Source organism: Natator depressus, chromosome 3, assembly GCF_965152275.1.
Source record: "Natator depressus isolate rNatDep1 chromosome 3, rNatDep2.hap1, whole genome shotgun sequence".
Lineage (NCBI taxonomy): Eukaryota > Metazoa > Chordata > Testudines > Cheloniidae > Natator > Natator depressus.
Genome location: NC_134236.1, coordinates 74,514,779 through 74,540,656, shown reverse-complemented (window position 1 = coordinate 74,540,656; position 25,878 = coordinate 74,514,779). Strand labels below are relative to the sequence as shown.

At 39.7% G+C, this 25,878-nt stretch overlaps 1 protein-coding gene across 5 annotated transcripts in view; it reads right to left on the bottom strand.

Moving 5' to 3' along the window:
- The window catches only part of KLHL32 (kelch like family member 32), a 235,362-nt gene that overhangs the window by 110,253 nt on the left and 99,231 nt on the right, over nt 1-25,878 (bottom strand). For all 5 annotated transcript variants that reach the window (XM_074948134.1, XM_074948135.1, XM_074948133.1 and 2 more), the window contains exon 5: nt 10,779-10,877. In XM_074948134.1, coding sequence (XP_074804235.1) covers nt 10,779-10,877 — 99 coding nt within the window. The remainder of the gene's footprint in view (nt 1-10,778; nt 10,878-25,878) is intronic.

Genomic DNA, 25,878 nt, shown 5'->3' with positions numbered 1-25,878 from the left:
GATCATATGGATATGTCATAGTCCTTTTTCTCACTGCTAGCAGTTGAAAAAAGGAAGGGGAAGTGAGGTGAGTGGAAGGGGGACACAATATCATCAGTCTTCCCCTAGTCTCCCAGTTTAAGTACTTAGCTGCATAGCCAGAGAGACAGCAGACCTTACTTCCTAATGCTGTCTTTGGGCTGCTTGTTCTACCCTGGTGAATGAGGTTTCCTGCCGGTAGCCCTTCCACTCAATAACTGACAGAACATGATACTCTTTTCAGACTTGCTGGTTCAGCACAACAGCCACTGGTTGCATAATGGGGAGAACAAGGGAACTATAAACTGGGTTGTTATTTTTTCCTGCATACATTTGATATATTCTTGACATTGGAAAGGGTCACCCATTCCCTTCACTGGAGAAAGCTGGTGAGCTTAGCTTTGATGGTGATGGCTCTTTTATACAGCATCACTTTGTAATATACATGTATTTTTTAAAAACTCAGTCATACTAAATACTTCTTGGTTGCTTGGTGACCTTCAGATTTTTTTTCCAGGAGTTTAATTTGCTCTATATGAAAAACCCAGGAGCTAAATTCCCATATGAGTTTGGGCTGCTAGCAATACAGAGGTGATGCTCTCAATCTCTGGTGTAAGAATTGATGTCTCTTTTTAGGAGTGTATCTTAGTGTAGGTTGGGAGTGTGCTATTGGAACAACTCCAGAAGGAGGGGGTGGGATAAGGGAGATTTAATACCTCATCAGACTCTGGCCCTGAGTAACAAGATGAACCAAAAAAAACCCCTCTTTTACACCAGCAGATTTCATTGTAGCCCTTTCCATTTGAAAAAAAAAATAGAAAATATATCATTTAAAAATATATAAATAAATGTAAATAGTTGAGAGTCAGTAGAAGGAAATGGACAGGTCACTTGTAAGATGCTCATACTCCATGGTAACAAATTTGGTATAAACACCTAGAGAGACCAATGAGAGAGATAAACATTACATGCTCTTTCCTGGGGCTGGTCTACACTACCGTGGTAAAATCAATCTAACTTGAGCAAATTCAGTTACATGAATAACGTAACTGGAGTCGACGTAGTTAGATCCACTTACTGTGGTGGCTACACTGCGCTGTGTCGACAGGAGAGTATCTCCCGTTGACTTCCCTTAAGCTTCTCGGGGAGGTGGAGTACACAAATTGATGGGAGAGTGCTCTCCCATTGATTTAGCTGGTCTTCACCAGACCCACTAAATCGACACTAACTGCATCAATTGCAGCAGTGCTGATCTACTAGTTAGTATAGACATGCCCTTGGACAATTCCAAGCAGTTAAAACCAAAAGTAAATTTTGGCATCAGGTTTTACCTTCTTAGAGGGGAATATATCAAAAATTCCAACAATCAAGGAAGCATGAATGGCAATCACGGCCACCGCCTGTGACTAGAACTTCTGCCCTTCCTGGATATAAAAAGAGCAGAAAACACTTGGGATCCCTACCTATAAGGATGGTCAATACCTCCTCAGATGAGGAGAATGAATCACATGTGCTAAAACATGCAACAGTCCAAATTACTGTCCAAGGTCTAACTTCCCTTCTCTACCACGGTAATCAAAAGCTAGCAAAAAGAGTTCCAATGCCACCTTTTATTTGCCAGTAGCTTGATTGCCATCAGTCAGGCTTTTGCTTGCGTATGGTACAGAGACAGCATTTCTCTCCCAGTACATCGTCAAGATAAATATATCCATATTCATCCTGCTGAATGTTTCTGCAGCAGCTGATTCTGGTGATTACCCAATATTCCTGACCTGCCTCCTAGGCAAATGGTAATACTGTGAAATGACTTTTATCATGTGCTTCCTCTGAGACTGAAACTAGAGGGTTGTTTTGGGTAATAATTATTCCACCTCCAAAGCCCAGATCTGCAGAGTTCCACAAGGCTCTCTCCTCTTCCCCATATTGTTTAACATTTATATGAAGCCACTGGGAGAGCTAGTGAGACAACACAGGCTGAAGTGCCACAGAACGGAGAGGTCACCTAGCTCTACATCCCCCGTGTGTCATCTCTCAGCTTCATCAATGCGTGGTTGAAATCAGCACCTGGATGACGAGCAGTTGGCTAAAGCTGAACTGAGGCAAGACTGGGTTGATGCCGATAAGAAGAGCTGAAGAACTTGTTGTCTTCTCAATAAGCATTCCCCACCATTAAGGACATATGCCCTCATGTTGTTCAAACAGTTTGCAGCTTGGAAGTTGTCTTGGTCTCCTCACTCCTATTAGAGACCCAAATAGTCATGGCAGAAAAAAACAACAACTTCCATCTACAGCTGGCCGCAAGACTGAACCCCATCTTCTCAGACACAGACCTAGCCACAGTGAGCATTTGTGGCCTCCAGACTTCATTATTGCAGTTTATACCTAAGAATGAATCAACACATCTGATGAGATATTAAACAGATGCAAAATGTTTAATCAGTTTAGCAACAAAGTGAGCACGTCACCCAGTACTCTATTCTCTGCAGTGAATTCCCATTGAATACAGAGTCCAGTTTAAGATCTGTGTCCAGATATTCAAAGCCCTCTGTGATGTTTCCCTTAGCTACTCCAAAGCTGTAGCCTCCTATTTCAGCTATTTTCCACTGGGACCATGAAGGCTGGGATTTTCAAAGAAACCTATGAGATTTAGCACCCAAATCCCATTGAATTTCCTTGGGAAATCGCAGCCAAAACTGTCAACCAGTTTGGGCTGGGGGAGACCCAAAGACTTGTGAGTCCAGGAGACAGAAATCTCACAGGATCGGGATCTAGACTATGGAGAGCATTCCCACAAGAGATAAAAGTGAGCACGGACTTCACCATCTTCAGGTCTAAATACAAAGCTCATCTCTTCAACTTAGCAAATTACTGAGGGAAAGCGATCTCTCACACACAGAAGCAACAATACGAACTATAAACTAATCAGACTATTTGGAAGACTATATCTTCCAAAGGCTGGGATGGCTGGGAGATATTTCTATTGTTATTTAATTTTTTAAATACTTAGGAAGTAATCAGATATTACAATGATGGGGGTCGCAAGCACCTAGATAGATTAGAAAATAGAACAGTGTTCTGGAAAGAAAAGAAAAAATTGTAGGGCACTTGCAGAAAAAGGTCTGTTGAAGGGGAAGCTGAGGCAGTGCAATATACAAGACTGATGAGTAGAGAGGCTTTTAAACTAAGAGCTGGGTGAAAGCCTACAGGTGTGGTGAAGCACGTGGTTCAGACAGACAGACACATCCCTTAGGAAAGTATTTATTAAAAAGGATACTCTATATCCCAGCAAAGAGGAGAGGACAGAAGTTGATAAAGTTCAGGTAGAAACTGAAGAGAAACCCATTCAGTTACATCACATGAAGGCAGGCAATTAAATATTGACAAATTTTATAAATGCTTGTATACAAATTCTAAAAGTCTGCTAAGATGGGTGAACTTGAGTGTCTGATATTAAATGAGGATATTGATATAATAAGCATCACAGAAACTTGGTGGAATGATGATAATCAATGGGACAAAATAATATCACAGTACAAAATATATAGGAATGACAGAATAGGTCGTGCTGGTGGGGGCGTGGGACTATCTGTGAAAGAAAGCATAGAGTCAAATATAGTTAAAATCTTAAATGAACCAAACTGTGCCATAGAATCTCTCTGGATAGAAATTCTATGCTTGAATAATAAGAGTATAGAAGTTGGAATTTATTACCAACCACGCAACCAGGATGGTGATGGTGATTGTGAAATGCTCAGAGAGATCTGAGAGGCTACAAAAACAGAACACCCCATAATAATGGGAGAGTTCAACTATCCCCACATTCACTGAGAACCTGTCACCTCAGGACAGCATGCAGAGATAAAAACTCACAAGGGAAAAAGCAAATCTTAATTTAATCCTAAATGTAGCATAGGAACTGAGCCAACAAGTGAATATTGTGGAATTGCTGAGAAATAGCAAGCATAACACAATTAAAATTAACATCCTTGTAGGGGGAAAATACCAAAGAAGTGCACCACAGAGGCATTTAACTTCAAAAAGAGGAACTACAATTTAGGTTACCTAAATTGAAATGACAAGGAACAGTCACTAGAGTGAAATGCCTGCATGCTGCATTGAAACAATTTAAAAACTCCACAATAGAGGCCCAAACTAAATACTCCCCCCCCCAAAAAAAGTAAGACGACCCCCCCCCCCCAAAAAAAAGCCACCATGGCAAAACAACAGAGTAAAAGAGGAGGTTAGAGGCAAAAGGGCATCCTTTAAACACTGGAAGTCAAATCCTCATGAGGAAATTAGAAAAGAGCATAAATTCTGGCAAGCCAAATGTAAACGTATAAATAGGCAGGTGAAAAAAGAATTTGAAGAGCAAATAGCAAAAAGGCGCAAAAACTAACAGCAAAATATTTGAGTACATCAGAACCAGGAAGCCCGCCAAACAATCACTGGGGCCACTAAAAGAGAAAGCACTCAAGGAAGAAAGGGCCATCGCATAGAAGCTAAATCAATTCTTTGCATTGGCCTTCAGTTCAGAGGATGTGTGCGAGAGTCCCTCACCTGAGAGTCATTCTTTTTAGGTGACAAACCTGAGGAACTGTCCCAGATTGAGGTTTCAGTAGAGGAGGTTTTCCAACAAACTGATAAATTAAACAGTAAAGAATCACCAGGATCAGATGGTATTCACCCAAGAGTTCTGATGGAACTCAAATGTGAATTGCAGAACTACTAACTATAGTATGTAACATATTGCTTAAATCAGCCTCTGTATCAGATGACTGAAAGATAGCTAATGTAATGCAGATTTTTTTAAAAGGTGATCCTGGCAATTACAGGCCATTAAGCCTAACTTCAGTACCAGGAAAATTCATTGAAATGATAGTAAAGAACAGATTTATGAGACATGTAGATGAATATGATATATTGGGGAAGAGTCAACACGGCTTTTGTAAACTGAAATCATGCCTCACCAATCTATTAGGATTCTTTGAGGGTGTCAACAAGCGTGTGTACAAGGAAGACCCAGTCTATATTGTGTACTTGGACTTTCAGAAAGCCTTTCACAAGGTCCCTAACCAAAGACTCTTAAGCAAAGTTAGCAGTCATGTAATAAGAAGGAAGGTCCTCTCAAGGATCAGTAATTGGTTAAAAGATAGGAAACAAAGGGTAGGAAGTATATAGTCAGTTTTCACAATGGAGAGAGGTAAATAGTGGGGTCCCCCAAGAATCTGTGGTGGGACCTGTGCTGGTCAACATATTAATTAATGATCTAGAAAAGGAGGTGAACAGGAGGTGGCAAAATTTGCAGATGCAAAATTACTCAAGATAGTTAAGTCCAAAGCTTAAGCCACAAAACTGGATGACTGGGCAACAAAATGACAGATGAAATTCAGTGTTGATAAGTGCAAAGTAATGCACATTGGATAACATAATCCCAAATATATATACAAAATGATGGGGTCTAAATTAGCTGTTAGTTCTCAAGAAAGAGATCTTGGAGTCATTGTGGACAGGTCTCTGAAAACATGTGCTCAGTGTGCAGTGGCAGTTAAAATAGCTAACAGAGTATTAGGATAGAAAATGCCATGACATAAATGCATAATGCCACTATCTAAATCGATGATACTCCCACCCCTTGAATACTGTATGCAGTTCTTTTTGCCCCATCTCAAAAAATATATTTAGAATTCTAAAAGGTACAGACCAGGGCAACAAAAATGATCGGGGTATGGAACAGCTTCCATATGAGGAAAGATTCAAAAGACTGGGACTGTTCAGTTTAGAAAGAGATGACTAAGGGGCAGTATGATAGAGGTCTACAATATCATGAATGGTGTCAAGAAAGTGAATAGGGAAGTGTTATTTACCCCTTAACATAACACAAGAACCAGGGGTCACCCAATGAAATTAACAGGCAGCAGGTTTAAAACTAACATAAGGAAGTACTTCTTCACACCACTCATAGTCAACCTGTGGAACTCACTGTCAGGAGATGTTATGAAGGCTAAAAGTATAACTGGGTACAAAAAGAATTAGATAAGTTCATGGAAGACAGGTCTATCACTGGCTATTAGCCAATATGGTCAGGGACACAACCCCATATACTGGGTGTCCCTAAACCTCTGATTGCCAGAAGCTGGGACTGGATGACAGGGGATGGATCACTAGATTATCTGCCCTGTTCTGTTCATTCCCTCTGAAGCATCTGGCACTGTCTACAGTGAGAAGACAGGATACTGGGCTTGTCTGGACCATTGGTCAGACCCAGTATGGCCATTCTTTTGTTCTTATCTATACAAAAGTCAAGAGAACATGGAATTCTGGCCTTAAAACAAAGAACTTCCTTCATTTTTGCCTGAATCCTTTTTTTCCCATGTTAGGTAAAAATATAAATGTTATCATTTAAAACTATGTTCCCTTTAGACTTCTAAACTTAATTCATACTTCTTTCACAATCAATTATTGATCTTAAATTAGCAAAGATTTTTCTAGGTAAAAACAGGGAATCCACAATAGGAATAAAAGAGGATTTGGTGGTAATATGTGAAATATAGAAATAGAAAAGTGCATTCAGTGAACCAGAAATATCATATAGCTTGATTCCATAGTGTTTGGATTTCTAAGATATGTCCATTACATAATTTTGAAGAACTGTCCCAGGGTCTTATGGTTATTCTGTTTCATATAACATTATCTTTCATCAGAAACTCGTATTAGTGATTTCATGCTCTTGACTTGTGTTTGTGATTCAAGCAATTTGTTATAGAAATCTTTGTGAGATTTATCAACAGATTCAATAACTTGTTCTAAGTTAGTCATTCTAAGAGAAATGGCATCTAATATATCTTGCAGAAAACGAATTGCAGTGAATCTGGGACCAAATTCTCCTCTCACTCACACTGGTCTTACACTGGTTTATCTCCACTGAGTGTTATGGAATTTCTCCTGATTTTTATTATGCTCAAATAAATTTGTTAGTCTCTAAGGTGCCACAATCCTTCTTTTTATTTTTCTTTGTATCTCCAAAGAAAATTTGCTTCCATTTGGAGAAAACAATGGCCCAGTCTAATTCCCACTGAAATCAACAGAAAGACTCCCACTGACAACAATGGGACTTCAACGGGGCTCATATTCAGGTGGAAGGAATGGAGTCAGAGAGTTAATCTTGAATGCCTGTGTTGGCAAAAACTTAACAATATCTAGGGAGAAACAAGGAAAGCCATTATTAAAAACACCCTCAGGAAGGGTGTGCTGCATCCAGTTTCTAACCATCAGAGGAGTGAAGTTTTGGAATAGCCTTCCAAGGGAAGCAGTTAGGGCAAAAGACCTATCTGGCTTTAAGATTAAACTCGATAAGTTTATGGAGGAGATGGTATGATGGGATAATATCATTTTGGCAATTAATTGATTTTTAAATATTTATGGTAAATAGGCCCAATGGCCTGTGATGGGATGTTAGATGGGGAGGGAACTGAGTTACAGTTACAGTAAATTCTTTCCTGGGTATCTGGCTGGTGAATCTTGCCCATATGCTCAGGGTTCAGCTGATCGCCGTATTTGGGGTCAGGAAGGAATTTTCCTCCAGGGCAGATTGGAAGAGGTCCTGGAAATTTTTCGCCTTCCTCTGTAGCATGGGGCACGGGTCAGTTGCTGGAGGATTCTCTGCTCCTTGAAGTCTTTAAACCATGATTTGAGGACTTCAGTAGCTCAGACATAGGTGAGGTTTATCACAGGAGGGGGTGGGTGAGATTCTGTGGCCTGCATTGTGCAGGAGGTCAGACTAGATGATCATTAAGGTCAGAAGGGACCATTATATCTATGAATCTATGAAAACCCAAAAATGACAGAAAATCCTAATAAGCAGAAACTCTGCATCAGCATCAAAGAGCAACAATAAACTAGATTCGTTCAATATAATGTATTAGGCTATGCTGAGCTAAAGCTCAATATCTCAACAATTCAAAACAAAAAGAAAGAAATCCAATCCCAAGGTAAACAGACAGTAATGCAGCATTCAGGGACCCGACAGCAACATTAGAAAAAGACAAGTGTGGGAAGGGATTATTCCACTCCCCATCCCTTACCATTTGCATCATAGTGAGTGGAGTCACACCTGGAGAGACTTCCTGGGTCCCACCTGCAGCAGTTTTTAAGGTGGCCTGATTAACTAAGGCTCAGATTTTTAAAGATATTTAGATCCTGCTATGCATTGCAAAGCCTAACAGATTCAGGAGCCTAAATCTCATTTTCAAAAGAGATTTATTTTGGAATACGTTACCTAGGGAGGTGGTAGAATCTCCTTCCTTAGAAGTTTTTAAGGTCAGGCTTGACAAAGCCCTGGCTGGGATGATTTAATTGGGGATTGGTCCTGCTTTGAGTGGGGTTGGACTAGATGACCTCCTGAGGTCCCTTCCAACCCTGATATTCTATGATTCTATGACTATCAATGAGATTTTGGCTCCTAAGTGCCTAAATCACCTTTGAAAATCAGACATAGGCTCCTAAATCAGTTCGGGATTGTAATGCTGATTGTAGAAACTCCTAAAAATCTGAGCCTTATTTTTAATTTTTTTGGTGGTAGTATAAAGGACTATGTATTTTTAAAATCAATCAGTGTCATGTGGACTTTAAAAAGGCCCTCTGATAGCTTTAAATTTGGACATTGGGAATTCTCTCTACATTGTTATAAAATGTATTTTGTCAATGTATAGAAAGAGGTTTTAATATTAGACGTGGCACTTGCAGATATCTTTATATGAATGGACCCCACCCTGCAAAGGAATTAAAGCAGGGGAATTCTGATGCTGATTTAGTGGTATAGATCTTCCTGTACAGATCCCTTGGCAGAACCTGAATTTAGTAAATAAATATAATAAACCAAGGGCCAAATACTGAGTCAGTGTGAACTGGTGTAGCTCCACTGATTTCCATGCAGCTGTGCTGATTTACAGCAGCTGAGCCTGACCCAAATTATTGAATAGAAATATATCAGCGCTGTCAGAGCAAACAATTTTTTCCTAACCCTTTAGAAACTTTGAGACTGGGTCCCATTTCCTCTTGATCATGTATGTCCACACCAGTTTAAAATAATTAATCATGATTTTACACTGTTTGTAAAACAGGTGTAAGTGAGGGTAACTCCAACTACTCTTGATTAACTGCTTGATCCTACTTCCACTCTAGCCAGAGGAATGACTCCCTTTGACTTCAGTGGGATCAGGACTGGGCCCTAAGTGAGAGAATAATTTGCCAGTTGGTTCCAGTCTGGAAGTCCTTGCTCAGTGGGATTTTTGCAATATCAGGTTCATCATTATTATTCATTTGACAGGCTGCTTGCATGGACGTTTTCAGATTGCTTTTTGGGTGAGCACAGCAATATAGCACCGAACACTTTGTTTCAGAGTAACAACCGTGTTAGTCTGTATCCGCAAAAAGAAAAGGAGTACTTGTGGCACCTTAGAGACTAACAAATTTATTTGAGCATAAGCTTCCGTGAGCTACAGCTCACTTCATCAGATGCATCCGATGAAGTGAGCTGTAGCTCATGAAAGCTTACGCTCAAATAAATTTGTTAGTCTCTAAGGTGCCACATGAACCCTTTGCGTTATTATACATCAAGGACCTAATCCAAAGCCCACTGAAACCAATGGGAGTCTTTCCATTGGCTGCAATGGACAATGAATTGGGCATATGCGAGAAATATTAAGATGGTGCAGCAGGAAAAGCAACTAAGAAGAGGGACTAAGGTAAACTAGTGTGTGGGCCCCATGCCGAACAACCCCAGCCCCTTTACTTGCACTATCCGATTAACTGCCTTTCCTGTTACACTCCCCTTTCATTCTCCAAGAATAATGTACAGTCATTCTGTACACTCACTGAATGCCAGACTGTTGAAAATTTCACTACTTTACCATTTACATTGGTTTCCTGATTGACTTACGCTTCACAGACAAATGAACACCACCATATATTGTAAGCCATTGACCCTGTCTCAGAGTGTCTGTGGATAAAATATAAAAACACTATAAAGAAAGGGGAAAAAATCAAGTGAAATTGCTGCTTTTAACAGTGCATGCCATTGCTACGTTGGTGATTTAAAGCTGCTGCTCTTGCTACCATCAAAATCTGTTTAATTTAGCCAACCAAATAAACAAACATTTATTTTGTTGCCTCAAAATATTGGTACCGTTATTAATACTAGAGGAGTGCATAGGGGCCAGTCAGTAATGGGGCCGCATTGTGCTAGGCATTGTACGAAGAGTGATAGTCCCTACCCCAAAGAGTTTACGATCTATATCTAGATAGATATGGTATTTATATGAGACAATAGCACTTTCCTATCCCCATTTTACAGAGGAAGAACTGAGACACAGAGAAAGTAAAGGACTTGCACTAGGTCATATAGGAAGTCTGTGGCGGAGCAGGGACTTGAACCCAAGTCTCCCAAGACCTAGGCTAGTACCCTAACTACTGGACCATCCTTTCCCTCTAAAGTTAACTAGACAAGACAGATCAAGGGTGGGTGTGGAGACAGAGGTTCAATGTCTAGCCCAAACTCAGAAGATCTGTGGTACAGCCAGGATTCAGGTCTCTTGACTTCCAGTCCAGAGCCCTACTAGACCACACTCACAACAAACTGAACTAGTATTATCCTAGTTCTGTAACATTTCCTATACGAAACTCAAAATTATGGGATTTAACCTTGGAAATAAAGTCTGTCAGTCAAAGGGAAATGGTTGGTTAATTAGGTATAGAAGCCTTACCTGGACGAGATAGTGAGAACATAAACTGAGGAGCTCCAACAGCTGCAGGTGACTACCAGCTGCTAGCACATCCTGGATTACTCCTGGCTCCAACAAAATCTGTATGTAAAAAGAAAAAATGAATATCTGTTGTAAAGAACTATACTAAGCATAGGGAAAACATGGAAATAAAGGAAGCCAACATTTTAGGACTTTATAACTTTTAGACTCTAAAGGCAATAGGACTTCTCATGTGAATAAAATTAAGTATATGTCTAAGTATTTGAAGGTTTGGGGCTGTAGTTTAAAAAAATTCAGTGAGAATATTCAGGGGGATATTTAGTCAGTGAAACACAAAGACTTAAATTGTCTTAAGTCTTTATCTTAAATTGTTCTTAAAGAGGCTTTTGATGACTCTCTAACTGTGAAAGGCATATTATTTATTGAATACACCATTTTTTTTTGCAAAGCCACAAAATCACCTTAAAAAGCAGAATATAACAATACAATAATACAGTTTAATCATCATAGTAAAAAAAATGATACATTTTGAAGTCTTGTTCTAACTGATATAGGAAACCCACACTGCTTCTCTCCTGAGGGAGAGAATTCTATCCCAATCAAATCATGTAGACAAAGAGGGAATATCTACATGGATATAAATGGAGAAATGAGAGACAAATCAGACAAAGAATGGAGAGTGGCTGAAAGCATATAGAATAGCAGTTAGGGACGTGAATAGGGCAGGACTCCCAGTCCCAAATTTGTCTTCCCTGCTGACTCTGGGGACTTTATTGACATTGGGCGCAGTGGGAAACAGCTGGATCCTGCTGTGTCTCTGGGTGGAGAGGGTTGTACTGCTTCCCCTGAACTCTGCTGCCCTCTATCAAAAAACTTCCCCTTCAAAATCTGTAAAATCACTACTTTATCCTTTTTTAAATCTCTGCTTAAAACTATTTGTGCTCAGGAATGCCCACCAAAATCCTCAGGCCAGCCTTTCTCAGAGTGGTGTGATCATTGTGGATAGAAGTCAGTTACATTTAGGGAGCAGAAAGCTGTTTACCAATCGCACACAAAAATGTGAAGGCGGGCTCCGCCAGTTAGAATTCTCAGCCTTTCCTGAACCCAGGACTAAGCTGGTTGTTCAGTCAGGTGCTGCTTTGCAGATGCAACTGCCATTGCCACATGTGCAACAGCGGTTGCAAGAGGGAATTCCATCTTGTGTCTTCCACCAGGCCTGTTAGGAGTGCCTGGTAGAAGCATCATCCAGTCGCTGCACTTCTCCCGGATACTGGGCCATTCCAGCAATGCATGAGGAAGAAGAGGAGGAGAAGGGACAGGGCCAAGGTGCTGCTGCTGCATTCGGTGAAAGTCCTCCAGCCACTCTCCTCAACACTGCCTGCCTGTAGAGTATGAAGAGCCAGTAGGAGAGAACCTGGAGATGTCTCTCCCCCATCCACCATCGCCATCACCTCCCCACTCTTCTACCAGACCCTTCATACCAGATAGGAAATGCTGCCAGCAATCAGGGCATAAACACCCACCTCAAGAATTAAAGGGGACCCATTCCCAAACCACAAACCAGCCCATCATTAGAGGGATTCACCCAATCAACTACAGTCAGAGGTTTCAGGAAACCCACCTGACAGCCCTGCTGCTGCTGCATTGTGGAACAACTTCCAGATAGACAAGGCATCTAAAGGATTTTTCATATGGCGCTGGTAAGGGGGAAAATATGGTGGAAAGAAAGGAGTGGAGACAAAAGGATTAATGGATGTGTACTGTCACGATTGACAGGGTTCTCGGGGGTGGATGTGGGGAGAAGAGCGTGGAATTAGTGGATGGGAGTTGGTGAGTATTTTACTTTGGGAATATCATGTGTAATCACCAGCAATTATGAAAATATTTTGAGGGAGCCCTTTATCCACATTTTGGCAGTGTATTGATAAGAATTGATGCCTTCCTAGTGTATTAAGGGAAATTTTAGGCAGCATATTTCATTTTTGTTTGCTTGTTTGTAATTGAAAAATTACAGGAAAAAGCACACCCAGCTAAAATCTAACTGTTCTAAACTTTATTGAATTCAGATGCAGAAAACTACATATAATACAATTTATTTTTGCAAAACCTTGTCCTTACAGAAGTATCACAGAAGACTCTACTATCAAGTGCTATAATAAACTATGTGCTACAGATTGCAATTAGTATGTGCAATATACTTTGTCTCTCCTTGCATAAGACTGTTCATTGTAAGTTTTACTTCTGACATTTCTTATTAATATAGCTGAGAAAAACAGGGGTTATTCTGGATCTAAAGAAAGCTAACTGTGGTTACAATATATGTTATTTTTCTAAATTATAGAATTGCACAAAAATAGTTTAATCATAGCTATGGATGAATAAAGCGAATAGAATGAACAGGTTATACTCCATAATTAAACATAGCAATAAATAATATTTATTTAGAGTTTTTTATACCTACACATGGAGACCCATTAAATTCTCTGTATATCCCTGCCAATATTTAAAACATAATAATCAATAAGTACACAATGAACTGTTATAAGCCATTACCCACCTCCATACAATCGTAAGTCAACCCCAACACATTACCATAATAAACAAATCCACCCCCATTCCATCCCTTCCTCAGATACCTGCCAAAATAAAATGAAAAACGGGCGCACTTTGCAATGTAAGTGGAATGTTACAAATCCAACATACCTAGAATTTATATAGCATTCATTTTCAAAGCACTTTAAACACATCATCAAACACTTCATATTATCTCCATTTTATGGATGGGGAAACAGAAGCACAGAGTCCAAGTGCCACTGAGGGAGTGTCAGAAAAGGGATGAGAAACCAAGGACCTGATTATCCTGTCTGTTGCTCACATGAAACTCCCATTGATTTCATTGAGAATTTGGCTCGATGCAACTGACAGAACTGTATGGACTCAGTTGAGAGCTCCCACTCTTGTGGTCAAATCATTAGACCACGTCTCCCTCAGGAGACCAGAAAATCTTAGTATTTGTACATAAGAGTTATTGGGGAATCTCATTTTTCAGGAATCACATTATAAATTACCAAAACTAATATTACTCCTGGAAGAACGGTGCATGGGCCCTCAAATAATCAACAGCAGACAACAGATACCACATTTCTTGAATGTTTTTATTTCGTTTGGCATTCATCCTTGTAACTCATTTTCCCTGGGACCTAGAATTGACAAATTGTTCCCTTTGCAGTTTTAGCTTTGCACCACAAGGGGCCACTCTATGACTACTGTGCAGGAAGCTAAAGCCTTCAGCTATTTTATTCTTCAATACATCCTGCTAGCTGTCCCTGCAGTTCTGTCTTTGGACCTACCACTGAAATGCAGCCAGAAGCAAAAAAGCAGGAGGGGAGACACTGGAGGCAGTCACATTTCCCCTGACAGGGACAGAAGAAAGTACCAATCCTCAGCAGTAACATTAATTGCACTTTCATCCATAGTATACTGTAAAAACTGGAGGTAAGGGGCTTGATTCTTGTTTACAACAAGGCCCTTTTACACCGCTTTGGCAGAGTAACTGATCCTTCAAGTGGGTGTAAATCACATATATTCTCACTTAAAGGAGCCTTTACCCTATCAGAATGTAAAGTGGCCTTAGTGTAAGGAAGAATAAGGCCCAATCTGTTCCAGGCTTTTAGTTGATGCTAATTAGATTTCCACTCATGATGGTATGTGGCACAAGGAAAAGTTGGAGAGAGCTTTAGTTACAAGAATCTTTGAGTTGTTAGGTATATTCAAAATATAGGTTCTATAGCACTTGTCAAATTTGTTCTAATGAAAAATTGTCAGACTGCCATACAAATCATTCCATTCTTTAGGGTCTCAGGGATGTAGACCTTGCAATGTTTATTATTCAACCCTGGTTTAAACTGAATGAGTCCTGTCATCTGTGCTGATGTCACATTATTTATTACATGCCAGTCATGTGCTTGATGCTGTAAAAGGCTCAAAATAAAGAGAATCTGTGCCCCAAATAGATTACAAAGATACATTTGTACTTGTGGTTCCTATGATGCATGAATATGTTGTAAAATTGTATCAATCCATTTTATAGCATCATGTAGGTAGCATTTGTAGATGTGTTAGGGCTGTGTTAAATGAGTTAAAATTTAAAGATGATCTGTAAAAAGGCAGTGACATAATTTTATAATTAGGTGACTGATACTCTCCAGAACAGCATAAAGGTTTTAAAAATATCCCGTTTAGCATAACTGTTTTTGCCAAGTTTTAGCAGACAAATTTCTCAGTGCTTACAAGCTTCCCACACCATGTAATAATTCACCAGGAACTCTGCTAAGATAAGAGATCACTACTGAAGACCAGAGACTGCCAACAGAACTAAGACGGGTCTTATTCCAATACTGCACCCTAAACAAATTGTTCTGCATTCTTATTTTATACTCATTTAGAGATATGTTAAAATATTAAATGACCTATGCTGGATGTGACATCACCAGGACACTGGATGCTGGGGTGTCTCACAACAGAAAGAAGGACAATCTACAAAGAAGAGGAAAAATGTCTTCAGATAAATTGAAGAGTGTGCTGAAAAGCCCTCCTCACCCTTTTCACTTGGGGCAGTCAGCACTTCATGCCAAAGTTCCAGACCTATTAAAAAATGCTAATAGGTCACTTTTAAGGGTCTTCTGTAGACTGTTTTCCTGGCTCCCTGAGGTGCTATTAAACCTGAAATAACATTAGCAGTTTATGTCTAGCTGACTCTTCAGCAGTAAATGCTTATAGTACACCTACCACACATACAAACATACATGTGTGTGCAGTGGATGTAATTCTCCTCTCACTTACATTGCTGTAAACCACGAATAGTTCTACTGAAGTCAATGGAGTTATTACTGGTTTTGCACTAGTGTCTTTGATTGAATTCACACCCACAAAACTAATTAAAATATTAGACTGAAAACTAAAAAGTGAACAATTTAAAAAAAAAAACAGGATTATGAGGCATAATTAAACATAGCAGGGCAGAACCTCAGCTGATGTAAACTGGCAGAATTTCCATTGACTAATTTACACCAGTTGAGGATCTGGCCCTACGTGCATCACAAGAAGATGGTATTGGTGTACCTTTGTTTGCAGTGTTATTGTAGCCGTGTATTATCGCAGGATAATAGAGAGATAAGGTGGGTGAGGTAATATCTTTTTATTAGACCAACTTCTGTTGGTAAGAGGGATAAACTTTTGAGCTACACAGAGCTCTTCTTCAGGCCCAGAACTTGAAAGCTTGTCTCTTTTACCAACAGAAGTTGGCCAATAAATGTATTACCTTGCCCACCTTCTGTGTACTACTGTCATATTAACATTAATTATATATTACTTAGGGTGTCACTTCTACAGCTAACCCTAAACTCAGGGTTCTTTTTTAAGGTGTAAGACTTAACTCAATCATCAAACTTGTGATATTATTGTATTAACTTAAGCATGCAGGGAAAATGGTGAGTTACAAATTATTATTAGAGTCCCAGGTACTCTGTATGACAGGTGCAATAGTATGGAATCCTGGAATAGTCAAAGACTTTTGTGTTGATTTTATATATGTTACATGTATCTTTAAGGGCTGGCCAGCTATTGTATTCCTGGCTAAATGCGTCTGAGACAGAATGTTTCCTGCAGGAATTAAAGTCAATGGTGGTAATTAATGCAAATTAATGCAATACTGAAACAATGCAGGTAACAAATGTTTTGAAGCTTCATTCCCCTGGGGAAACAGCATCCAAACTAGCTTGACCTGGCTCAAATAATGAACAAAGGACTTGAAACTGTATAAAGTGACAGCCCAGACTTGGGAGATGGTCACTTGTACTTGATCCAAGAACTCACAGGAGTCTATGACCAGAGACAGACAAAGAACTATAACAACAAAAAACTTTAAACCAGTCTCCATATGGAAGATGGGTGACCATTAGTAAGCGAGGGATGAATGTAAGCTGTTTATTGTTTTTAAGATATGGTTTCTTTGAAATCCTTGTGTTCTGAATAAATAGTACTCTGCTTTACGAGTCCTTGCTGGTTGCTGAATTGCCTTGTCATTGTCCCTGAGAGAATAGAACTGTGGGTGCTGCCTAAAGTCAGATCTGCTGAGGTGAGCACAGTGAACTGCAGGAGTCTGAAGCCTAGTCCCTGCTCCGGATGGAGAGGATCCCAGTAGCCTGCCCCAAAAGAGGTCATGGCTAGAGGCCTGAGACCAAGCGGAGTGCCCTTGTGGAGGCTACCTGGGGATCCTGGAGGTCAGAGGTGCAGTTAAGTTGGGAATTGTGCCACTCAGTAGTACACTGGGACCACATTCTGTGACATTTTATTCTATCAGCAAGCAACACCTTTTTTCCCATCTGTCCACCCACAGCCATGTCTCCTAGTTGAAAATACTCATTCACAGAATATTTGTTGATTATTTTTTACCATGATTATTTTTGAAAATGGATGTTGTCATTATGCTCTCCAGGCTTCGTCTCTTAGGATGCTGTCCAAGCGACCAATCTCAACCTCCTTCTCCTTTTCGTCTTATGGAAGGAGAGATCTTGTAGTCAGTTTCAGCAGCTTATCTTCCCAGCCCCCAGGCCTCAAGTGCTTCCCTATTCTCCAGACAGCTTAATTTGCCAGGTTACGTTACTAGTTCCCCTTGCTCCTCAATTACAAGCTGACCTCCAGCTCTCACTTCCCAACATCCTCCGCCACTGCCTCGCTCCCTGGGGCACAGCAAAGAGCATGTGGTGTAATCCAACCAACTCCCCTTTGTGGGGAAAGCTGTAGAGTAAGGAACAGCAGTGGGGCGGTCCAGGCAAAGGACAGAAACAGCAAACCAAGCCAACAGACTTGGACTGGCCTGGTTTACTCCAAGCTTTCTACATTCCCTGGCCATGGAACACTACACCCAAGCTGTTATGTCTTGTACATGTCTAATCTAGAATTGACAGACACGAATCATGGTAGCAAGTCCACATCAGAGAATGTTTACATAGAGTGAAAGTTCTTTGGAGCAGGAATCATCTTTTTGTTCTGTGTTTTTACAGCACCTACCGCAATGGGACCCTGGTCCATGACTGGGGCTCTTCAGCGCTACTGCAATACAAATAATAAAATAATAATGAGAGAAAAGAGGATGCAATCTCCTGACCAGACACAGATGGAAAAAAAGCCATGCTGCTCACCACTGATAGTCTAAAAGAAGCTGGGACTCTAACCAGACTCCCAATTTACAAGCTTTGGTAACAACTTAGGAAGGGAGTCTGATATAACCTCAGCCAAATCTTTTAGTGGCTTTTTCTCTACCCATTATAGTCACCTCAGTCTTCTCTGGGTTGAGTGTCAACCGATTCACTCCCATCCATGTTCCAAGATCACGGAAATACTAAAATAGATTGTCCAGCCTGGGAAGCGCAAGAATGAGATACAAAGCTGAGTGAAACTGAAATATTGAAGGCACTTCAGCTCTGTCTCCTTACTAACTCTCCCAGTAGCCTCTCATATACAATGAGTAAGAGGGGTGATAACAGAGAACTCTACAGGAGTTACTCTCTGGGATCTCCCTGAGAAAAAGGAACAAAAAAATCTGAGGACAGTTCCATCTACTCCTGCCTGGGACCAAAAGTTTATTTAAAGCAATTTAATAAACATCGCATGATCCCCAGTATCAAAGGCAGCTGATAGAACTAGTTAACTACTACATGGATCTTGCCAAGAAAAGATAATCAACTAGTTCTTTCTCAGCGATGTGCCCAGGTCAAGACCCAAACTGACAAAGTTCAGGAAAGTCAGAGGTATCAAGATACTCTCAGAGTTGTCACCTCCATGACATTTTCAATAATTTTAACCGAAAATCGATAATGAGATACTGGTTGATGGCTGGATAGATTGTCAACATCAAAGGTTGGCTTTTTGAGCAGAGGTCAAACACATGATGCTGTAATTGCCATCAATAACGGTACTAGCTACACTTAGTGCCATTTGTTTGTTATTTGGTAGGATTCCCCCATTACTCTGGAGACTCTGCTAGAAGAATAAATAAGCTGGTGCACCTAACTACAAGGGAGCAAGTTGAAAACTGAGCTTCAGGATAACATTTTATCAAACAATTGTTTCGTGTGTGTGATTTCAGTAATGAAAGGATTTTCCAACCAGAAGATGGCAGTCCCACCGAAATATTAAATCTGTTTTCCTGGTTTGCTTAAGTGCAGTCAGAGACCTATCATAGAGCCACATACACCACCTGTGTAACCGGAAAAGCTTAAACCACATCCTAGGTGAATGCCCTTACTTTTAGTAGAGTTTTAAGAGAACACTGACTGCAACCCAAACATGTGAAAGAAACCGACAACTCATTTCACAAGAGCTCATTTCAGAAATAGAATTTGTCAGGAAGTACAATAAAGCTGTTGTCAAGGTTCCTTCCCCACTCTGAACTTTAGGGTACAGATGTGGGGACCTGTGTGAAAAACCCCCTAAGCTTATTCTTACCAGCTTAGGTTAAAAGCTTCCCCAAGGTACAAGCTTTGCCTTGTCCTTGAACAATATGCTGCCACCACCAAGCATTTTAAACAAAGAACAGGGAAAGAGGCCACTTGGAGACATTTTCCCCCCAAAATATCCCCCCAAGCCCTACACCCCCTTTTCTAGGGAAGGCTTGATAAGACTCCTCACCAATGTGTACAGGTGAACACAGACCCAAACCCTTGGATCTTAAGAATAATGAAAAATCAATCAGGTTCTTAAAAGAAGAATTTTATTTAAAGAAAAGGTAAAAGAATCACCTCTGTAAAATCAGGATGGTAAATACCTTACAGAGTAATCAGATTCAAAACATAGAGAATCCCTCTAGACAAAACTTTAAGTTACAAAAGACACAAAAACAGGAATATACATTCCCTCCAGCACAGCTTATTTTACCAGCCATTAAACAAAAGGAAATCTAACGCATTTCTAGCTAGATTACTTACTAATTTAACATGAATTGGAAGGCTGCATTCCTGATCTGTTCCCGGCAAAAGCATCACGCAGACAGACTAACCCTTTGTTTCCCCCCGCCTCCAGATTGGAAAGTATCTTGTCTTCTCATTGGTCATTTTGGGTCAGGTGCCATCAAGGTTACCTTAGCTTCTTAACCCTTTACCGGTGAAAGGGTTTTGCCTCTGGCCAGGAGGGATTTTATAGCACTGTATACAGAAAGGTGGTTACCCTTCCCTTTATATTTATGACAGCTGTAAACAACACACCTAATAAGAGAGACTGATTTTAATCTTAATTTTCAAATGGTAGGATTCCTTCTGTTTTCCTACTTAATGGCTAAAAAGAATCTGAATTTCTCTTATTGCACTATTGATTGAATAAGATAAAAACTTACAGAGAGAGCTAACGTAATATATTCATGTAGGTAGGTGAGTGATTCGAAGATGAATAGTTTTTTGTGGCAAAAAATATGATAACCAAAAATAGTTTTAAAATTATTTTTCCTTTATTTATAGAGTAGATTCAGCTTCCCATTTGGCTTTCAGAAACGGAAAAGAGTACGAATATAAATGCTGATTTTAAAAAAATGTACATGTTGGGCCTGAATTTCAGACGTTCTGAACACTCACAACTCCAGTTGAAGGTAATCCAGACTTCAGATACCCAGAACTTCTGAGAAGTCCAGCCCATTGATTTCTAAAACATCCTTTATACACACACATTGTAAGGTTGTTCTAATCCCAGGCAGGCTGGAAAGTATGTCCCAGCTAGAGTCAAGCCAAAAGACTATCTTGACCCATAAATCAAACTCTCAGAGAGAAACAAAATGGCATGGGAGATCCCTGTGATTAGCATGGTCTCACTCATTCTTCTCAATGTCAAATGCTTTGTAGGTTTAAAATAATTTTAAAACCCAAGGAGACTGCTGAATTTTTTGGTAATGTAGCAGCATCTTTACAACATCAGGAAAGAGAAAAAACCCACTCTGGTTGTAAAAGTCCAGAACAATCTGTTAAGCGTTACCTAACGGCTATGTCTACACTCTGAGCTAGGGGTGTAATTCCCATCTGGTGTAAACATACTCGGGCTAGTTCTTATCTGAGCTAGCATGCTAAAAATAGTAATGTAGCACAGGGTGGATTTGATTTAAATCACTAGTCAGGAAGACCCGATTTAATCATGGTTTTCTACATAAAAGTGCATTCTTGTTGATTGTTACAACTTTAATACATATTCTTCACAATTCAGAGATAGACAGATGTAGGTATCATTTTTAGAAGGTACATACTATACATTTTTAAACAGTGATTTATTTTGAAAACTTTTCAGATTAGTTTTACAGCTATATCAGAAAATGAATGAGTGTTTGATTATTTCATTTACCAAAGGTAATTGAAGCAGATATTTATGAAGTCATTGGGAGGTGAACTATCTCCAATTCAACAGGTTAATCATTAATATTTGGAGGATTTTCTTGCCATGCTGTATTAGGAGGAGAACATCACCAGACAGACATTTAAATTGTTTTATTTAAATGAACAACGATAAGTATTCTGGATTTTTTTCTTCAACAGCAAACATATAATATACATTAACAAAACAAGCATATGTCCCTCGCTTCTCACATTTATCTCCAGACTTCATCTCTTTGTCCAGATCTATTCTGCCCCCCACAATCTTCAATTCACTGAACTTTTTGAAACTTTGCACTTTTAGAGAGAGGTAAGGGATTGATTCTGTGTACACAAATTTGCAGCGGGACAATAGAGTTGAGGTCTGTTATTTCTCACCTCTATTTATTTATTTATTTATTTGTAAACATTTTTGCTGTTACCACCAACAAGTGTGCTACCTCTGGAGATACAAATCCATAGTTTGAGAACTGCAAAACTAAGCATCTCTGATGGTATCTTCTAGACTGAGCACTGAGTCCCATTGGGTAGATAGAAAGATTAACCTAAATAATCTATACAGAAGCCTGTGGAACCCCATAAGATTGTGTCCCTAATCCATGAACTATTGGAACGCATTTACAAAAAACTTTTCTGAAACATTACATGAATATATTGTCTCATACTATAGAATTTATAATCCCTATTTCATGATGAGATATCTTTGAGCTGTAGTGTATCTTAATTAAAACTATTTTTAGATAAGTTTTTCCTCAAAAAGCATTTTATCAAAAAAATCAGATTTAATTCAAAAAAATCTGATTTTTTTTATTTTTATCAACCCTGGTGTAGCATGAGAAGCAGCAGAGACAGCACATGCTAGCCATCCTGAGTATGTACCCACGAGATTCAGGTGGGTTTGTACTGAGGGCGACTTGTCCATGCTGACACTGCCACTGCCCATGCTGCACTACTAAGCATGCTAGCTCACCTGAGAACTAGCATGAGTATGTCTGCAGGAGCTAAGAATCACATCCCTTAGATATAGTCTAAGCATTAGAACACAGAACTTAGTCGGGAGAGCTTGGTACTAATCCTTACTATGCCACTGACTTGTTGTGTGACCTGTGTTTCAGTTTCTGCACCGTTGTTGCAGTAAAATAAGAGTAATGGTTACCCACTTTTATAATGTGCTTTAAGTTCCTCAATGTAAGGGGCTATTAGAGTTCAAAGTATTATTATTGATGATCATATATTAAAAATGTGTGCTATAATGTACCCTATGGGGATAAAAACTCCAATTCTGCAAAGCACTTTAGCTTTTGTTTGAATCAGTGTGACTCAAGCCCATACCAAAATTATTTACAGGAACACGGAGTTTCTTTCAGTCTACATGCTCTTCTTTATTGACAAGATCCCTTGATTCCCCTCTGATGATTTTCAAAGGGGGATTTCATACAGTCAGATTACATGTAGAAAGAATTCATAGGAAGGGTGTGGCCAGTGGATCTTTTATAGCAATGCCTATGTTGCACTGCATGTATGGCACTATGCATGTGCTGGAAGAGTCTGTCAAACTGACAAACTTTGTAAAGATGACCACTGTATTCTGTTTTAATAGGTTGTTATTTAAAAAACTCAAAAGTAGAAAATTAAGGAATTTTTGCCAAAAAGTAAATTACAAGGGGCTTACTGAGAACCCACTTCATAGATCATGTTACTAAAATTGACTATGTATTGGCTGAGAAAATTTGTTGCTTGATAAACAAACTTAGTACAACTATGTATAGTTGGTGCAAACAGGAATAAACAGTGTTGTTATTCCTTTAATTTTGTTTTTAAAATATATTTATCTCCTGTATGTACCCGAGGCCTCATTGTTTGTTGTTGTTCTGATGTGATTACGGACTGTGGGATGGATTCAGTCAGTTGTGCTGGTTTGTAATACGAAGAAAAATGCACTCTTTTAGCATTTTATTTTCTGAGACAATTATTTTAGTTTCAATTTGAGTTCTTTTATGGGCATAGCAAAGTATATAATATTACCAATATACATCAACAGTCTGTGTATAGCACAGGTTTCAAGGTGGTAACAGTGCAGATGGGTTTATATAATGAGCCACTTTCTGCTCTAAGGTATATGCATAAAAACATACTAAACATTAATGGAGTTATACATCTACAAACAAGGACAGAATGTGACTCATGTTCATTTTTATTTGATGGGAGCTGTCACACATTTCAAGGCCAATTTCTGCAGTCATTTTGCAGCATTACATTCCCTGGGGGGGGGAGGAGTGGGGTGGAAGGGGCATGGTTTAGTGATCTGGACACAGGACTGCAAGTCAGGTACTCCTGAATTCTAAGCCTGGTTCTCACAATACTGTGGCCTCAGAGTAGTCATTTGACCTCCGTCTTAATGTTCCTATCTGTAAAATGGGATTTTAATGACCAACTCTGCATGGTTAGTAAGATTGATTACTGAATGTTTGTAAAGCATTTTGAAGATATAAAGCAAATTTAGGCACAAAGAATTATTATACCACACAAAGAATCATTATATATACAATTGGCCTGATCCTGATGGTACTAAACCAGGAGAAACTCCACTGAAGTCAGTTAAGCTACATTGGTGTAAAACTAGTGGGAGAACAGAATCAGGGTCATTCTATACCACCGAATCATGAGAACAGGATCAAGGCTCAGCCACCCTTGTAAAAAAAAAAAAAAAAGCCCCAAAGTGGGAGCATTATTATATTATTTACACAATAGTTAAAACTTGAGTTTTAATATCACTTATTCTATTAAAAAATCAATTTCCACTTAAAACCAAAAAACTTCATTCAATAATTAGGATAAAACATGGTCTGCCTACGTGTATTTGACTGCAGGATTGGGGCCTAAATTTCTCTCTTTATCCCGACATTTCAGTCCCGAGGCTGAAAGAACTTCAGAAATTTAAATTTCAGGTAGCATTCTCATGCTATTTCCAAAGACAGATGACAAATTAAGTTTCTTAATTTTAATAACCTTTAACAACATCTTGGAAACAATGAACTGTACTGCTAACTTCATAGAATACCAAACATTTCCACTAGAGGTCTCAAATATCCCAGAAAAGAAGGCTAAGTTTTTAGTTATATAGCATTTCAGTTTACAGATGAAACTTAGAATGGTTTACAAAATTTAAAGAAAAGCAGATGAAAGATTAAATACTTAAACCAGTTTGGATAGTCTATCTTACGAGTAGAGTGCATGCCTACACACACAAATATCTTAAAGCTCTCCTAAAATTGCTAACAGTTCCACAAAGTTTACAATAAATAGGAATAGCAATTTTTGATACAATGTGTTCCCCTAACTCTGGAGCCTGTACAGGTGTTAGGATGACCTTGTAAATTTCCTTATTTTTCTAGATTTAGGTAAGGTCATGCCATGATACCTACACTTTCAGAGGTACAGGGTTTTAATGGGCTAAAGCACATTAAAAAAAATGACAAGTTTCAAAGTAGCAGCCGTGTTAGTCTGTATCCACAAAAAGGAAAGGAGGACTTTTGGTACCTTAGAGACTAACAAATTGATTTGAGCATAAGCTTTCGTGAGCTACAGCATCCGATGAATTGGGCTGTAGCTCACGAAAGCTTATGCTCAAATAAATTTGTTAGTCTCTAAGGTGCCACAAGTCCTCCTTTTCATTTTATTAAAAAAATGTGGCTAAATCTTGGGCAACTCTTGGGAACAATTGAGTAATGGTGGGCAACCTGCGGCCCATAAGGATAATCCGCTGGCAGGCCGCGAAACAGTTTGTTTACATTGACCATCCACAGGCACGGCCACCTGCAGCTCCCAGTGGCCGCAGTTTGCCGTTCCTGGCAAATGGGAGCTGTGGGAAGCAGCGCAGGCTGCAGGGACGCACTGGCTGCCGCTTACCGTAGCACCCGTTGGCCAGGAACGGCAAGCCGTGGCCACTGGGAGCTGTGGCGGCCATGCCTGCAGACGGTCAATGTAAACAAACTGTCTCACATCCTGCCAGCGGATTACCCTAATGGGATGCGTGCAGCCTGTGGGCCACAGGTTGCCCACCACTGAATTTGAGGATGTAAATGTGTGACAATCAGGGTGCAGATACCCAAGGGGCAAACAGAATGTTTAAACCCCAAAAATGAGCAGTTGACCCCACTGATTGCATTCTGTATCATTATACTCTAAAAGTGTATCGAGTAAGGTCTTTTATGAAAGCTTGTGATGTTCTAAACTTCACTGTCATTATGAGATATGTATACAGACTGATTATGAATTTTTGTATTTGTGCATATAGAAAACTGTGCTCATTGCTTGTGTTGCAGTCAGCAGGGAGGGGCTGCCTCTCTCCAAACAGATGAGACTACCTACCTAGCATTGTATAACCCAGGAAAGACAAATGATGAGCCATTAGAGTTAATGGGAAGATACTGAGGCTATGTCTACACTACAGCTTAGACCAGCTGTAAATCACCCCCCGAGTGACAAAAGTTACACCCGCATAAGCACCAGTGTGGACAGCGCTATGTCGGCGGTAGAGCTTCTCCCATTCTCGTAAGCCAAAATTGGTCCAGCTGCACTGCTGTAAACTCTCTAGTCCTGTGACATCCCGGACAGAATTTCCCCACCCTGTATAACCATTAGTCACCATGCCAGAAGACAGAGACAGACAGACAGACAGACAGACAGAG